Source organism: Corvus cornix, chromosome 3 (assembly GCF_000738735.6).
Source record: "Corvus cornix cornix isolate S_Up_H32 chromosome 3, ASM73873v5, whole genome shotgun sequence".
In the NCBI taxonomy this organism is placed as follows: domain Eukaryota; kingdom Metazoa; phylum Chordata; class Aves; order Passeriformes; family Corvidae; genus Corvus; species Corvus cornix.
The window spans coordinates 26,037,801-26,053,946 of record NC_047056.1 but is presented as its reverse complement, the minus strand read 5'-3'; the positions used below and the strand labels follow the sequence as shown (position 1 = coordinate 26,053,946).

The 16,146-nt window shown below is 38.0% G+C and overlaps 1 protein-coding gene across 7 annotated transcripts in view; it reads left to right on the top strand.

The window, feature by feature from the left end:
* The first annotated feature begins 34 nt into the window (after nt 1–34).
* Nucleotides 35–16,146, top strand: part of PREPL (prolyl endopeptidase like) — a 22,432-nt gene continuing 6,320 nt past the window's right edge. For 2 of the 7 annotated variants that reach the window (XM_010393690.4, XM_010393688.4), the window contains exons 1-12: nt 336–920; nt 2,753–2,950; nt 3,478–3,544; nt 4,198–4,401; nt 6,388–6,511; nt 8,784–9,000; nt 9,570–9,755; nt 11,193–11,396; nt 12,133–12,308; nt 13,728–13,944; nt 14,134–14,283; nt 15,505–15,631. In XM_010393690.4, coding sequence (XP_010391992.2) covers nt 702–920; nt 2,753–2,950; nt 3,478–3,544; nt 4,198–4,401; nt 6,388–6,511; nt 8,784–9,000; nt 9,570–9,755; nt 11,193–11,396; nt 12,133–12,308; nt 13,728–13,944; nt 14,134–14,283; nt 15,505–15,631 — 2,089 coding nt within the window. In that variant the 5' untranslated portion in view covers nt 336–701. The other 5 variants (XM_010393689.4, XM_010393686.4, XM_039568529.1 and 2 more) reach the window with 4 other exon arrangements.

Here is a 16,146-nt window from a genome sequence, read left to right as displayed (position 1 = left end):
TGGCTCCGCGTCCCGGCGCTGACATCAGCTGCGCTCGCCCTCCGCGGCAGCTGAAGCGCCCTGCCGCCATCTTGGTTACGGGCAGCGCCCGCCCGGAGCCCGCCGCCCGCCGGCATCGCATCCCGGGCCGCCCCGGCGCAGCGGGAGCGGGAGCGGGAGCGGGAGGAGCGGCGCGAGCGCCACGGCGAGTCCTTGCGCGGGCCGCGGGCGGAGGGGCAGCGCTGGCGGGGAGCGGGGCCGCGGCGGCCCCGGCGGGACACGTGGTGCTCCTGCGAACGGCATTCAGCTCCTGCTGCCCAGGGACCCTCGGCAGAGAGCGTGGGTTTGGTGTTAGATTATGGGGGAGCGGGGGGGGTGACTTCCCCAAACTTTGCCAGTGTTTTGTTCTTCAGCGTTTGGACGTGCACGGTTACACCTCCCCTTCTCCTTCACAGTTTCACTGGAGTTAAACTTTGGGCCGCCAAGAACGTGCAGGTTAAAATGTGGGTACCAGTTGTTAACAAACAGACTAAGTTTTACTTATTTTCTTCTCATTTGATTTACCTAGTGAATCAATCGCATTTCTTTGAAAGAGGAAGTTTACGTATATTTCATATGTATGTATGTACGTTTAAGCCTGCAGTTTACGTTATGTATATTTCACACAGTGTAAATGATCGGCAGTTTGGGATTTTCAGAAATTTCAGGTTGGCTATCAAGAAATGAAGGTTAGGATGTGCTGCGCTGGACTGCGAAATCTTCTCCAAGGGCTGCGCTTCAGTGCCAAGTACTACTCTAAGCATAACCTTCCTCAAACAATGTGTCCTTACAGTAAAAGTAAACCAATAAAGTGCTGCATCCTGGACTGTTCAGAAAGTACATGCACCCACAGGACTGCACCACCTGGAAGCATCCTGCCGTGCAGATTCTTTTCCTGCAAGGTATGCTGTTTAAGTATAGACTTAATGTCAACAGCCACCTTGGCACATCTGTTAAGGGACCCAGTCATACTTTTCACGTGTCGAAGAAGCACAGTTTTCCCAGAGAATTTGAAGCAGAGGGATAAAGTCCAAGATATCAGTTATGTTCAAAGACATGTACCGTTGTTCAGCTTTCCTATGCTGTTTTGACATAAAGCTGCATTTTGGTTGATTTTCCTGCTGTAGTAATTTTGGAAAAAATGGTATCTCCCAGACTTAAGTGTCAGGAGAAAACTGCAGGGAGAGATCAGTTAGTGTAGAGGCAAAGTGTCCAAACTGATGATACCAGACTGTGAGCTGGCTCAAAAAAACCTTGACTTTTCTGTGTTAACCAGTAGGCCATGGTTTCCATCATATTAAAATAAAATACTGACATCTCATAATTGTGCTCACCTTTTCTAAACTATACATTAAAAGGTATTTGCATTGATTTCTGTAAATAAATATTGTGTAATTGGATGGCTGTATATCATGCACAGAGTCAGAAAACAGTCTGAAATAATTTTAAGTCTTCTGTCTCTAATACAGATTTTGCTAAAGGTTTTATGAAAGTTTACTGAAGTATGACTGCTTGGAAACTTATTTATATGCATAAGTACTGTTCAAAAAATTTATGTTTTGCTTTATTTGATCCTAAACATGTTTTCAGATGGATATGTGGTTATCCTAAAATTGTTTCAAATTGACTGTGTTTCTTCAGAGGTGACACAAAATTCATCTTGTTGTAACTCTTCTATTTGTCACCATAAAGCAAAGAGTTCCTAAGTCTGTGTCTCAAATGTAAGCAAACGTTTCAAGGAGAACACAGGAGGTCTGGATGGCCAAGCATGTGTGGTTCAGTTTACTTGGTGGCTCTTCACTAACAGAAATACTGCTCTGTGACACTGGTCCCAGGATACAAACATGAGGTTTTCACCTGAAAGGAGGCCTTGCCTGCTTGCTTTGGAGTAAATGTTTGCACACCAGTTGTCACTGAGATCCTCCACTATCCTGAAAACCTTTCTAGATTACTGGTTTTTCCTCAAGCAGGGAGGTGTACAGTAACTCTTTACTATATCCCTACACTGTGACCACCAGCTGTATTATTACTTGATCAAGTGAGATTTCACAGCATGCAAGAGGAGGTAGCATTGTTCTAGCAGTTTTAACACACTTTTAACACTTTTACAATAGAAGACAGCTTTGTTTCCAGTGAGGTAGCAGTAGTCTCACATTTTATGGAAAACCAGATACTTAAACTTATTCCTGATAAAATTGTTGCAGAACCCGTATCAGTTCACTGCTTCATTCTGCACCTTATGAACATTTATATTAACACTTCTGAGGAGGTGGAGCAAGAACCTGAACAAGCTGAAAGGACTCCTAGGTACAGGGACAGAGGTTTGGGTGGTGTTGTCTAGGAAAGGAAATGAGAAATTACACTCTAAAGACAGGAAGTTATGAAAGAAAGCTGCAAAGAAGGAAAGATAATAGAATTCCATAAAAAGTAAAACCTAGTTGTAGAACAGGAACAAATATATTTACTTACAATCAATTAAGAGCATATATTAATAGTACCCTAAATTTTGAAGACAAGACCTCAATAAATGTGTCAAGTAAAGCACATTTGACAGTGCCTCCCCAGAAGATCAAGAAGAGTTACAATAAAACATATTCCAACTGCAGTTTTTGTTTTATTGGCATGTACTTTTGTAATAATGCAAAGGTGGTTTTGGGCCTGTGGCTCAGGAGATACTGCCTCAGTGTATTCAGATGTTGGCTTGTAGCCGTTTTTGTCTTTCCTTCCTTGGCAGGAAGGAACAAAAGTCCCTTCCAAAAGGAAGCAAAACACATCCAGAGTAACTTCAGACCTCTTGCACAAGAACCTTCTGAAATCAGAGCAGGAAAACTGGAATGACATTTCACCAACATACAAAGCTGTGACAAAGAGAATCAAAGGAAAACTGGAAGAATTGCTCAACATGTATACACGCAATTCAGGAAGCCCAAGGGTAAGTGGCAAACAATACAAACATATCCCACCACTGGCTACAAATAAAAGACAGTGAAGCCATTCCTGCTATAAAATGCTGGTTTGCTCATTTTTTTATAGTAGAAGTTTTGAATATTTTAATAATTGTGGGTAGTAACAGTTTGTGTTTAGAACAGCTTATACCTGTTATGGCAGTGAATTTACCTTAATTTCTCCATCAGCAAAAGCAAGTAAAGATCAAGTAACCATCTGACTTTTGGATAAAGAATACAAGACATTTTAATTTGCAAGAGCAGTTGAAGGTGATCTTAGCCTTCTGTGAAATTTAGAGCAGGTAGGGGTAGCTTAAGTACCCTTACTGAAAAAACCTTTTTGGTGTGTGCAATTCCTTCTTCCGTGTGGAATATATGTTCTGTCCTTTGTTACATTTGTTACAACTTGTTACATTACAGTTCTGCTGTACAGAAAAATGACTGTATATAGGGATTCAAAGGAAATAGTCCAATGGTATGCTGGACTTGAAATATGTTTGTTTGTATTGAACAGATGAGGTTTGGAGAGAATGTGTACTTCGAAGAGAATGGCTGCATATTTCTTGCAAAAGCAGATGATGGTAAGGGATTTCTCTTCCTAATATGGTAGGATTCTTTAAAAAGGTGTACATGTATCACTTAGTGTTCTTTTCTTGCATTAATGCTTAACTTGTCTGTTTCTTACCTAAAAATACTTTTATACAATTCTGTAATAGAGTAATAATTCTAGAATTCTGAATCTGAAAAGGTGAAGGGAGTTAGAGAATAGTATATATTGATACTAATGCAAGTTACTGGACAGGAAAGAGAGAAGACACTTCTTTTCAGAGCCCTAACTTAACATTTTGAAAAAAGGAAAAGAACATCCATGCTTTTTTATTTCTGAGGCAGGGGGGCAAAAGAATTTCTAATTTTATTTATTAAAAACAACTGTGCTCTAGCTACGTGAGCTTTAAAATTCAATACGTTTAGCAGAAGCCAAGATCTACACTTTTGAAATACTTTTAGAAATAACTACAGGATTTTTTTCCTTGGAACTATAATTTTTTGTTTATTTTTACAAAGTGCATTTGCAAATATCTTGCATGACAGGTATTTGGTGTTGATAAATTCCAGTAGAATGTTTGTGAATATTGGAGGCAGATTTGTTAAATTCAGACATTAACAATCTCCATTCATTTTGACAGTGTCTTAATTAGAGGATTTTTTGCTCTCTCTTTTTCCTGTGTAGTAGATGAAGGAAATGCTGACATTTTATTCAGTATTGAAGATCTTGGCTTTTCTGATGCCTTTATTCAACGGATCAGAATTTCACCAGATCAAAGTTACATGGCCATCAGCTTAAAAAGTGAAAATTCTGAAGAGGCAACCTGCATTATTATGAAACTTGGTAATTTTCCTGTTGTGGAAAAAGTAATTCCAAGTGTATTTAGCTTTGGTAAGTTGTTTATAAATATCCTGTGGATCACACAAGCTTTCAACATAACATTTTTCTTAGTTTACAAATAATACTCTTTTTTAAAAATGAAGGCAACATTTAATCCTATAGGTGTTGAATTGTTTCTTATTTATGATTTCTTTAACACTGCACAATTACAGGTTATCTGTTGTGCATGAAAGGGACTGCTTTCTGGATACAAGTTTTCCTTCATTGTAAAAGCATTTATACATGTTAGAACTGTCATGCATGTAATTTTTTCTATTGAATCCATTATGCTGTATTAAAAATATAGTGACATGACTGTCATATAAAGATCTTTTTGAGAAATGTTCTAGTTGATAAACCCTTACAGCTACAACTGAAGACACTGGTAGCTGTACACAGTTAGCTTTGTTTGAGAAGTGTGAAAGTATTACCTACTAGTGAGTATTGGCTGGAATTTCAACTGGAATCCAGGATGTGGGTCACAATTCAGAGCCCAATGAAGTCAGGCAGGCCTTGAATCAGTTCTTTCAGAATAGATTACAGAGCTTTACATTGCTGTTAAAAGAAGCAGAGGTAAGTGGAAGTGAATGGGAAATCATTCTTTTATAGCATGTTAAAGAGTATAATAGTATGTATACAGTGTTCCACATCTTGTACTTTGGATTATATTGCTAGATGTCATCAAGTATATATAGTGCAGTAAGCAATTTGCCTGGGCAGGGCAAAAAAATAAAACTCTGGGTATAACTTCCTTGTTAAATAAATGAGAAGTAGCAACAACTTAGTGCTGTTTCCACACTGAAGATTATAATGCCTGTTGAAAACTAAACATGGAAATTTGCCAATGACATTTTACGCTGTACTTGATTTGAACATCTCTCTAGGTTGATCCAGGAGAATCAGTACTGTTAAGAAACCAACATCCTGTTGCCTAAATAGGTGTGACAGATAATAAGAGTACAAAAGATGACTATCAGAATGGTAAATTCTCTAAAGTCAGATGTGAGTGAGGTACAGAGGTGTCATGAAGCACAGAGGTGCCTCAATCATGAGCAAGAGAATTAGGTCTTGTAACCACTTGCAAAATTTATGTGCTAGTATTGAGTGATATACAATAGCAGGGAGACAAACAGAAGTTCCTGAAAATTTACACCTTGATCTTTTTATAGGCTAGGCTGTAGAAGAACTTAGATTTCCTCGCTAAAGGCTTGTCTTCATAGTGAACCCTCAGCTACCTGTGCACTTTGGAGCCACACTGCTGTTCAGAAAGCAAAGTGTTCGTGTTATTTTCATGTTAATAATTCCTCGGGTTTTGTACTGAAAATCAGTATTTATGCCTAAGACAGCATACAAGAGGTTTTAAAAGCATGTGTGTTAAACAACATTCTGGTGTCTGTAGGAGCAGCAGAGATGGTAGTAATGTGGCTGGACCAATCAGAATAACTTCAGAATAACAAGGGTCCTGTATTTATACCTTTCTATGTTGGTGAACACATACACAAGCAAAGAAAACTGGAGAACTTTTATCTCAGCAGTACCCATGGGGCACATGCATCTTTTATCTAAATGGCTTCAGTGCAGTCACATGCAGCACTGCAGAGCTGATAATGTCTTTATTATCTTGCTGACTCCATGTAAACCTCTGTTTCTCTGCTGTTTTAAACAGCCACATGTCTCCTATTTTCCTGTTACCTCCAGAACCCACACAGGGTCAAGAACTTCCTGTTACTGGGCCCTGCAACACTGATCTCTGCTTTTTTTTTGCTTTTTTTTCAATACATTATGAGACTCTTGTTCTGTGGTACTCAGAGAAAACATGGAAAAACCTTTTGGTGCTTACCTGAGTCCCCACAGGATGCAGAAGTGCTGTCCTCAGTTCCATCCCAGCTGCAACCCACCTTTTTCAGCACTAGGTCCAGTGTCCATGGAATTCACATTTTCTGTCAGTAATATTAGACACTGTTCTGAATTTGATATGCATTTGTCTTTTTTTTCCAGAATGGGCTGCAAATGATGTTCTGTATTACACAACTCAGAAGAACCTTAAATGCCAGAATGTGTTCATGACCACTTTCACTTACCAAAAACATACTAAGTTAGTTTATACAGAACAAGATGCAAGGTAATACTTACCTAAAATATAACAAGTCCTTTACATGTGTTAGAGTATTTTATATGTAAAATATAACTGGTTTGGAAAACAAAGTGTTCCATTTCATATTTCAAATGGTAAAATGCATTTTTGTGTTCTGTCAGTAGTGCCTTATACAGCCTGAGAATGTGCTCAGTTCTCCTTTTGATATGTGATCAACTGAGATTTAACTTTCCTCTCTTACCTCATGAGTTCAGCTGAGTTTATAAATGTCAAGGTCACTCTCAGGTCAGGGTGTCCTTTAATAAATGTGTGACAGTTTCATACAGGGTAAATCAGACCATGGATTTCATTTTGTTTTCTCTGCTATTGATGTCTGATACATCTTTTTTAAAAAAATACATAAGTTCAGGCTAATCCTTGCTCTGGGTAATGGATGAGCAAAATCATTACAACATTCCAAGAGACAGAACTATTGTTGACTGAATACCCTCTCAATAACCTTTCTTTAAGCAGTGGTATGGGAAGACAAGAAGGCTCTTTGCTAAACTGAGTGCAGAACTGGCTTTTCAGCATTGTAGCACGTGGCATATTTATACAGCATTCCATAAATATTTGTGATTATTCCTAATTCAAGTTACATATTCAGTAAAGAAATTTCAATTATACTTTCATCGGAAAAAAAGAAAACAAAACAAAAAAACCAGAAAAAAATCTGCAATGGAGATGGAATAAATAAGATCCTTTTTTCCCAGCTGCATTTGATGCATGGTTTTGGAAAATCAAGTTGTACTGACCTGGCACTTCCCCACAGGGAAACTGTTGGCATAATTCTGAAGGTCACAGTCATTACAGTAAATCTACTAGAAACTTACTCTAAAGGTTCATCTGCTATTGCAGCTCAGAGCTGAACTCCTTCATTGGAGATGACAAGACATTCTTTAGTATTGCCATTGAGCAGTTCTATTCTGCATCTCACCAGCTCTTCTAGTTGCAATCAGATATTTTCTTAGAAGCTGAAAATTTCTTGACATCCTTAAAAAAAAGCTACAAAGATTAAAAAAATTGTAATATCAAGGTCAGAGTCCTTGGGGAGAAGTGTAACATGCATTTCAGCTCAACCCTCTCACAGGCAGGATCAGCAGAGCTGAACTCTTGGAATCTCTACTGGATGCAGTGCCACATTCTTGCCAAATTCATGGGTATTAGAAAGGCAGGAGGCTGATTTTTCTTGCAGACTTTAGGTCCCCCTCTGTGCCTGTCCTCCTAAAGATGTCAAGAGGGTGCAATTAGAAAAAACAGTAGTACCAAAAAAAAAAGTGAGTTCCTCCACCTGCAAATAATTAAAGGCACTGAAAATGCTATGTAAAGCATCCTTTTCTTCACCAGTCAAATATTCTGAATTCTAAAGAGATCATTATTGCAGTCATGTATCTGATCTCTATGATGCAGATTATGGTACTCAATCCTGCATTTTCTTGATGGAATCTGGATCTTTGTGTTGGACAGTTTTACTTTTAAAGACATCTAGTCCTAAGGATTCAAAATGGCAAAGAGACTGTTCTGATCCAAGATGTGATACTCCTTTTAATTATGATGACTCAGAGAAATTTGAATCTTGAGTTTCAGCCTGAACTTCTCTACTATTAGCATCCAGCCACTGGTTATCATTTTGCTTTCTGTTTCTAGATTTTAAAGGCATTAAAAACCAGTAGGTAGTTACTAGTTTCTTAGTTCCAAAACCAGTTCCTAGTTTCCAGCTTTATCACTGCAACGCTGTCCATTTTGCTTCATATAGGCCTCTGTGCCTTTTTTCTTTTTAAATAGTACTTTTTGTCTTATTCACTTCAGACAGAGTTAGGTCAGTAGCACATAGACGTTTTATCAATTTATTTTTATAATATCTCCTACTTTTGTTATTGCTGTTCCCACGTGATGCCATTTATTAATTACAAGCTCCATAAAAAGTTCTACATTTTTCCTGAATTTTAAAGCCTGTATGCATCAATGAACTTCCAGTCTAGCTCAGTAATGCAAAAACCCAGATTCAGTTGGGCAACAACTGAACTGCTTTCCTTGCAGATTTCAGGTTTCACACATAAGATTGAGGGTTTTTAAATCCCATGGAAAATGCAGCACAAGTGGGTCTGGGAGCCAAGTAGCCTGAAGGTTCTCCGGTCTGCTTACAGGAATGCTGTTTCTTACCTTGCAGATGGAAGCCCATGATTCTGAAACAACTGATGTATTTTAAAATACTGATAAAATGTACGCCTTTCTTTTTTTTTTTAATTATTCCCTACAGATTCTTTGTAGACCTTTATTGCACAAAAGACAGGCGTTTTCTCACTATCAACAGCAACAGCAAGACAACCTCAGAAGTTTGGCTGGTTGACTGCACACATCCCTTTGAGTCACCTGCTCTCGTGCAAGCACGAACCCCAGGGGTCTTTTACCACATCGAGCACAGAAAGGAGCAGTTGTACATTCTTACTACATATGGAGAACCTGCAGAATATAAGGCAATTTTGACTGATAATTACATTCATAGGATTAATTTAGATACCTATTGCAGGTCATATAGAAATAGTAAGGTTGGCTTTTAATTCTGTTTTTCACAGCTTACTGAAATAATTTAAGAGAGAGAGCTGCATGGATTAAAAGGACTGATAGTGCTGCATGGAGTCTCACCTGGAGAATGCCAGTTTGATCCTAACTCCTTTGACAGCATCAAGAAATTACTATGCTTTAGCAGTCATTTCCCCTATATCAAAATTTAAGTTGATGATCTCAGTCTATGTAATCAATCTCACCTATAGTTGTGCTGGCCATGCTGAAAGCACTTACTGCATTACAGTCTTCTCTAGAGTAATCTTTGAGACTTGGTCTTCTCCAAATGTTACTGAATTGTTCTTCCATTTTGCCTAAGTAAAGGGAGTTTAAAAATCTCCAGTTTTAGACAGGCAAACACCCCAAATACAGATAAGCATTTTTTTGCAAGAAACATGTTGTATGAGATCACCTGTCTGTACCTCTCATTTCTAACTCTTACTACATTTTAGTAATACAAAGTTGTTCATTTTTTTTACAGTTGATGAAGGCACCAGTAGCTTGCAGTGGCAAGGACAACTGGCAGTTAGTTTATGCACTGGAAAAGAAAACCAAGCTAGTAGACTTTGAGATGTTCAGTGATGACTGCATTATGTTCCTGAAGAACGCTGGTCATCTTTACTTAAATGTGATTTCTTTTGTTTCACACTTAGTTCAGTCAATACAGGTACGTTTTAGCTTGGCTTAAGCAGCATAATATTTTTCCAGCATTATTTCATTTGGTTTTAACATAACATTATAATGAAAGCAAAGATAAATTCCAAAAGTAAAAGTGGTTTGGAAACTCTTAATACTGCCAAGTTCATCATTATGACTAATTGTATTACCTGTGGCTGTTCTTCAGGATTCCATGTGGTGGCTTATTGCAGCATTTAGAAAGTTAAAGAGCAGCTATCCTGTGAGTCAGTCCTTTCTTCAATGGATTACAGTCAAGCTCTTCAAAATACAGCTGATTTCTAATGTAAAATAGAACTGAATTCCCTAAACACTCTACTTAGTTTTACTGGGCCTGTTTTTGGTTACACTCAGTGGCATTTCCTCCCACAGGAAAAAGATTAATGTTCAGAAAACAGGTATGAACACTGTCCCATAATAAATGGGAAGAGTTGATACTGCAGTACAATTGGTGCAAAGTATTTGCTTCCCTTCTCTAGTTGTTAAATACTTGTGGATTAAAAACAAAGTGACTCAATCCAAATCCATTATTTCTGAAGACCATTCAGATGAAATATTTAATTGATCTGTTTTCCTGAAAAATACAGTCTGAACAACTCACAAGTTTATCGCAACAAGCTGCCAATGCTGCACTTTATGAAACCGCTACAGAAAAAGGTTTTCAACAAAGTACACTGTATGGTCTCCAAAATCTTCATTTTTTGAAATGGTCGTAGTTTATTTATTCAGAAAGGGCCTGCAGTTACTCAGGAGAACTTGGACTTTTGCTGCCTTTTCAGAAGCCTCTAGCAACCTAACCCAAGTAAGTAATGGTCTGACAGAGGGTTTGGCTATGTCCCTGCTGCTCTCAAAGAATGAATCTTGATTTCTTTCATTCTTAGCAGAGTTAAAAACCTTAAATATAATAACAGTAAGTGTCTGAGGGTGAATGTGCCAGGAAAAGGTTTTGTTCTTCACAATGGCTGGCACTAGGAACAAAGTTAAGAGGCAGGGGTTTTCAGTGGCTTAGCATTACTGAGCTAACTCACAGTAAAAGCATAATAGCTGACATGGACTTGGCTGTATAACGTGTTGAAGTAGAACTGGAAATGCAAGGAAAATTAGGATCTAAAAAATAAAACTAATGCAGAATCATTTCAAATGTTTTCTCTTAAAAAATCTGCACTAATGTCCATTTTAAACCGAATTTGAATTTATTTTTCGTTTTTATTTCATTGTCCAATTTCATCCAATGGCCTCAGGGAAAAAATTCACCAGTCTTTTACTTTTTTGACTATTTCATTACTGGATTTAAATGAAATACAGATTGTGCCACATACAAACTGAAAATAATTAGTTAATATCCAAAGTCTTTTACTCTGAAGGACATACTAAGCAAAATTTACAGCAGCAGTGTAAGGGTCTCACTTGAAATGCCATGTTTTCTCAGCTACCTACGTGGGCCTGTGAATTTGAATTGGAATCTCATCTTGAACATACCACCAGCACTTGCTATTTTCAGCTCTCCTCCCCAGTACACCCCCCTAAGCGTTTTGCATATTCATTTAAAGAAAATAATCTCATTGAACAAGCTGTGCAAGAGGTACCAATTATTACGAATTGTCACACTACACGTTTACTAGCTAAAAGCAAGGTAAGATTTTTCAGTCTTTTTCCCATTCCTTTTATTCTTTCCTTCCTCCCCACCCATTTAAAGAAAGTGCATTTGGCAGGGAACAGAGATTAAAAAATGTAAAGAGCAGTTGGTGCTATAGTTACTAAACAGTGGGTGTTTTCTTCAGTGCTATAGAGAAGAACAAGAAAGAGTCGTGATTTTTTTTTCCATTAACCTGGGTATTCCAGAGGAGATAACAGCACATGATGAGTCAAAAGTCTTAGCATAAGTGAGAATTGCTTGTTGATGTATGGTATTGTGCTCCACATGATAAATGAAAAAGGTGCCAGTTGTTGAAAAGAACACCCCACAACTAGCTGCACAGTGCAGATCAAGAAAGGAAAGTTTTAACAGCCTGAGTTTAAAAATTTGGAGATGTTAATAAAGAGTTTGTATTGTGGTAAGTGGTAAACTGTATTGTTAATAACATACATTCTTGGTGTTAAAGGGGGGAGGAAGACTTGGGTGCCTTGGTAGTTTAAAAACTCCTCAGGTGTTGCACTTAAATGAATTTATACTCTGCATCCGTAAACCCACACAGCAGAGGTTCAGTCTTATGCTTTATTTTTTGAGAGTGCTTTGTACATTCTAAGTGAAAAAAAATTACTGTAATCAAAAAAAACCATTTTAAAATAAATAATTGAAGTTTTCATTGCCATGTGTCATTGAGATTTCTGCAATGTCCCTTATTGTAAAACTACTCCTTCTTTTCCAGGATGAAACTTTGGTGCCAATTACAGTTTTTCATAATAAGAATTCTAAAGAACTACACAGGAGACCACTTCTAGTTCATGTATATGGAGCTTATGGCATAGATTTGAACATGAGCTTTAAAGAAGAGAAGCTGATGTTAATTGAAGAGGGTTGGATATTAGCATATTGCCATGTTAGGTAAGTCAAATATAAAATGGAAATAAGATTTTATTTTGCAGGATATACAGGTATTTGTTCAGGTACAACTGAAGATGTACCAAAATAATTTTGTGTGCCTATACCTAATTATTCATCTCTTCTTAGATCTTTTATTTAACTAGTTTTTAAATTTACCTCAGGGAAGAAAACCACAGGAGCACACTGCATTTTAGGTTTCCTAAATCTACATGATGGGTGTATGTAACTTAGAATCTTTTCAAGCCTCATTACTTCTTGTCTTATCTTTGCTCAAGAAAAATTTCAATTACATGCTCAAATTGCAGTGACATGCTACCTCCCTCTCCTTCTGAGAGCATTGTGTGCTAATGCTCAGTCTGTGTCTTCTTACATTCCAGAGCAACAGCTAAGCATTTAACCTGCAACCCTTGTTCTTTTATTGGCTAAATCCTCTGTCTGCAGTTCAGGTACAAATCTACATCTGCAATGTACAGTAGACTTCAAATTTTTCTCAGTAGCTAAGGAAGACAACAAAAGAATCACTTCAGGGAGGGAAAGGAAGGGGAGGAATAAGTAATTGTTGGAAATACCAGTCCCAAAACAAATTCAGCAAATATATTCAGTCTGCTGTACTTGGTGGCAAGCATTGTGCTGTTCTTCCTCACACCCCACTAAGTATCTTAAGATGCAAGTTGGTCCTACATGAAGATGGATTCTTCATCCAAAGATGGCAGGCTAATCAAATAATCCATTTTAGACTTGGAACCAGAAAAGGAAGCTTCAGGTGGCTTGGAATTGTGGTTGCATAGAAAGAAGTATAAACCATTTTTATAATTCTGTATTACAAAATGGAACATTTCAAGTAACATTTGAATTTCACAAGTTAGGGGGGAAAAAACCCCAAATCCAACTTTCTAACAGTCTCAGAATTTAAGCTAAGCAGAAGACAAATCCTGAGAGTCTGGTGTGGAGCTCAGAAATACTACTCTACTGTTTTTAATAAGTAATAGTGTTAGTAATGGAAGTATTGGAAGTGTTTTCAATATTTTCATAGTTTCCTGTAGATGTTAGTAATGGAAGTATTGGAAGTGTTTCCTGTAGAAAAAGATAATAATATTATCTGATTTTGTATTGCCTACAATGAAAATGTCATTTCTTAAAGTGTTACTTTTCCCCTGGGTTCCAGGACACAAGCACACGAGGGTACAGAGTGCCCTTATACCGTTAGTATTTTCACCAATCATCATGAATGGATTTATTTTGTCTTCATGTTGTCTCTTTTAGCCATAAAGAAGGGTAAAGGCAAAAACAGAGAAGAGTTAATTGGGAAAGCAAACTATGATTTGCAACTCCATGGCTGCTGCTGTTCTTTCATTATCTGAAGCTACGCCATGTAATGTTTTCTGAGGAGACTCCAACTTGAATTGTTTTAAATTTCAGGGGTGGAGGAGAGCAGGGCCTTAGCTGGCACAGAGATGGATGTCAGCGTAATAAACTCAAAGGTCTCCATGACCTCAGGGCTTGCATCATGCTGCTGCACGAACTGGGATTTTCTCAGCCCAAACGCACAGCACTGGCAGCTGCCAGTGCTGGGGGAGTTCTTGCAGGAGCCCTGTGCAACACTGATCCAGCACTGATCAGAGCCGTGGTTTTACAGGTGAGCTGCTGCAGACCTTCTACAGATTATAACATTAACCTGTATTTTCTGCCTCATTCTACCACTTTCAGAATTGGAAACGTTCCAGTTCTAAGCTCACTCTCCTCATTTGTTTGAGAACACCTTGACCCAGATATTCAAGGTCCTTTGTCCTATTTGCCAACTTTTTTCTTTTTAATGATTTCCAAGGCTCCTTTCGTAGATGTTCTAAATACAATGATGAAAACTCATCTCCCACTGACAATTGAGGAACAAGAAGAATGGGGAAATCCATTAGAAGATGAAATATGTATGAAGTATATCAAAAGCTATTGCCCATACCAGAATATTAAGCCACAGGTAAAACTATGCTTTCTGTGCAGAATACCACAGGCATAATGTGTAGTGGTTTGTAAGAAAACAAAAAGTAGATAACTGAAACTGAAAAAAACCTCCAATATAAATTATTTCAGTAATAATCTTAGCAATAGTTGAAGTCACAAGCGACTACTGAAATTAAACTAATGCCTTCTCCTAAATGGCATCGATTTCTAAACTTGCATTTGTTTTAGGACTTTCAGGAATAGATTATTGTATAGCTAATCTCAACATGCAAAATGCCTTCTTTTGGGGGGGGGGGGTTCTGTCATTCTACTGTTTTGCAGGCTTTGGTACGGGAGGAAGGAGTTACCTTTCCAAAGGTATTAAAACAGGGAAAGGGAAGAGGAGCTATAGCATTGACATTTTCATCTCAAGGGAAATCTCTCTTTATTTGACAATGTGTTAGCTGCACATTCATTTGACAATGAAGCTGCACAGCTTCATTAAGTAAAATTCTTACTCTTTAAATATCAACTTTCTTCTGTGCAGAAAGATTGCTAAAATAAACCTCAACTATTGTTCTAAGGTAAACCATTCCATGATTATTACTCCATTTTTTCATTTTTTTGCAATCACCAGCAAGCAGACAGGTATCAAACCTTTACCATTGCAAGTAGATTATCCCCCTACTATGAAGTCATTTTTCAGACCAAAATACTTTTTGCAGTTAGAGTGATAAAACTCTTACAAAACACTAAGTAATTATGTAATAGATGAGTTTTAAAATAAACCCTAACAAGTTGTATTACCGCAGGCCTGGTTCCTAAGGTATACCACCATGTCCCGCAGCCATAGGGAGGAGGAGGAGAAGATCCAACAGGCAGGAATTGTGCAGCAAGATTGATTTATTTAATTATTTTACAAACTCTTTTATAGACTTTTTTCTTCATAGTCTAATTGGACAAAGGACCAGCCACCCCTTGGGGGTGATTGGCTAAAATCCTAAAACATCCGTTGTCAAAATATTTTTCTACTATACCATAAACAAGACTTTCCAAGGTTGCAGGTGGCTTGGTTGTTTATATTCCCTGCTACCTCTTCTGTGAGAGAGAAAAATCTCTCATGGACTTAGAAAATAACAAGAAGATCCTCACTAACAGCATTTTTGTACCCACAAGTTGTATAGTAGGAGAAAAATGTGTTCCTTTGTGAGAAAGAGCGGGTGTCAAGTGTTTAACTGGTTTTGGTTTTTAATCTCAGTGTTATCCGTCAGTTTTTATCACGGCATATGAAAACGATGAACGGACACCACTAACAGGAATCTTACAGTATGTTCAGAAACTCAGGAAGGCTGCACTAGATCATGCCAGCCGAAAGAGTAAGAAAGGTAAGGATAAGAATGTCACAGATAAATAGAGTTAACTGTACCAAAATCTTAACAGTCATGTAATTAGACACCATAGAGATTGACTCCTCCTTAAATGAATTCAAACACAATCCTGTATCATCAGCTCCACAGCAGGCTCAGGACACTCTCTGAGATGCAAAAACAAAGACTGGGAGCCTGTGAGTGGGGCTCATTCTTCCCTAGGACTGCACATAGGGCAATTATTGGACAGTGTGATGTGAGCCCACACTGTCCATCCAGCTGCTGACAGGGCCAGGCTGCAATTCTCAGCAACTCTTGGAGAAAAATCTTATTTCTACTGCTATACAGAAACCTACTTTTCTCACTTTGCTACAGCTGCAGGTCCTTAGTCCAAGTTAGAGTGACAACAAGGCCAAGGCAGAGGTGCTTTTATACCTGAAACTTAACCCTAGCTTTGGGAGTTTCCAGCAAAAGGTACATTCAAGCCTGACTATTTTTAGTACCATCTAATCTGGGGAGAGGCTTTTACCATC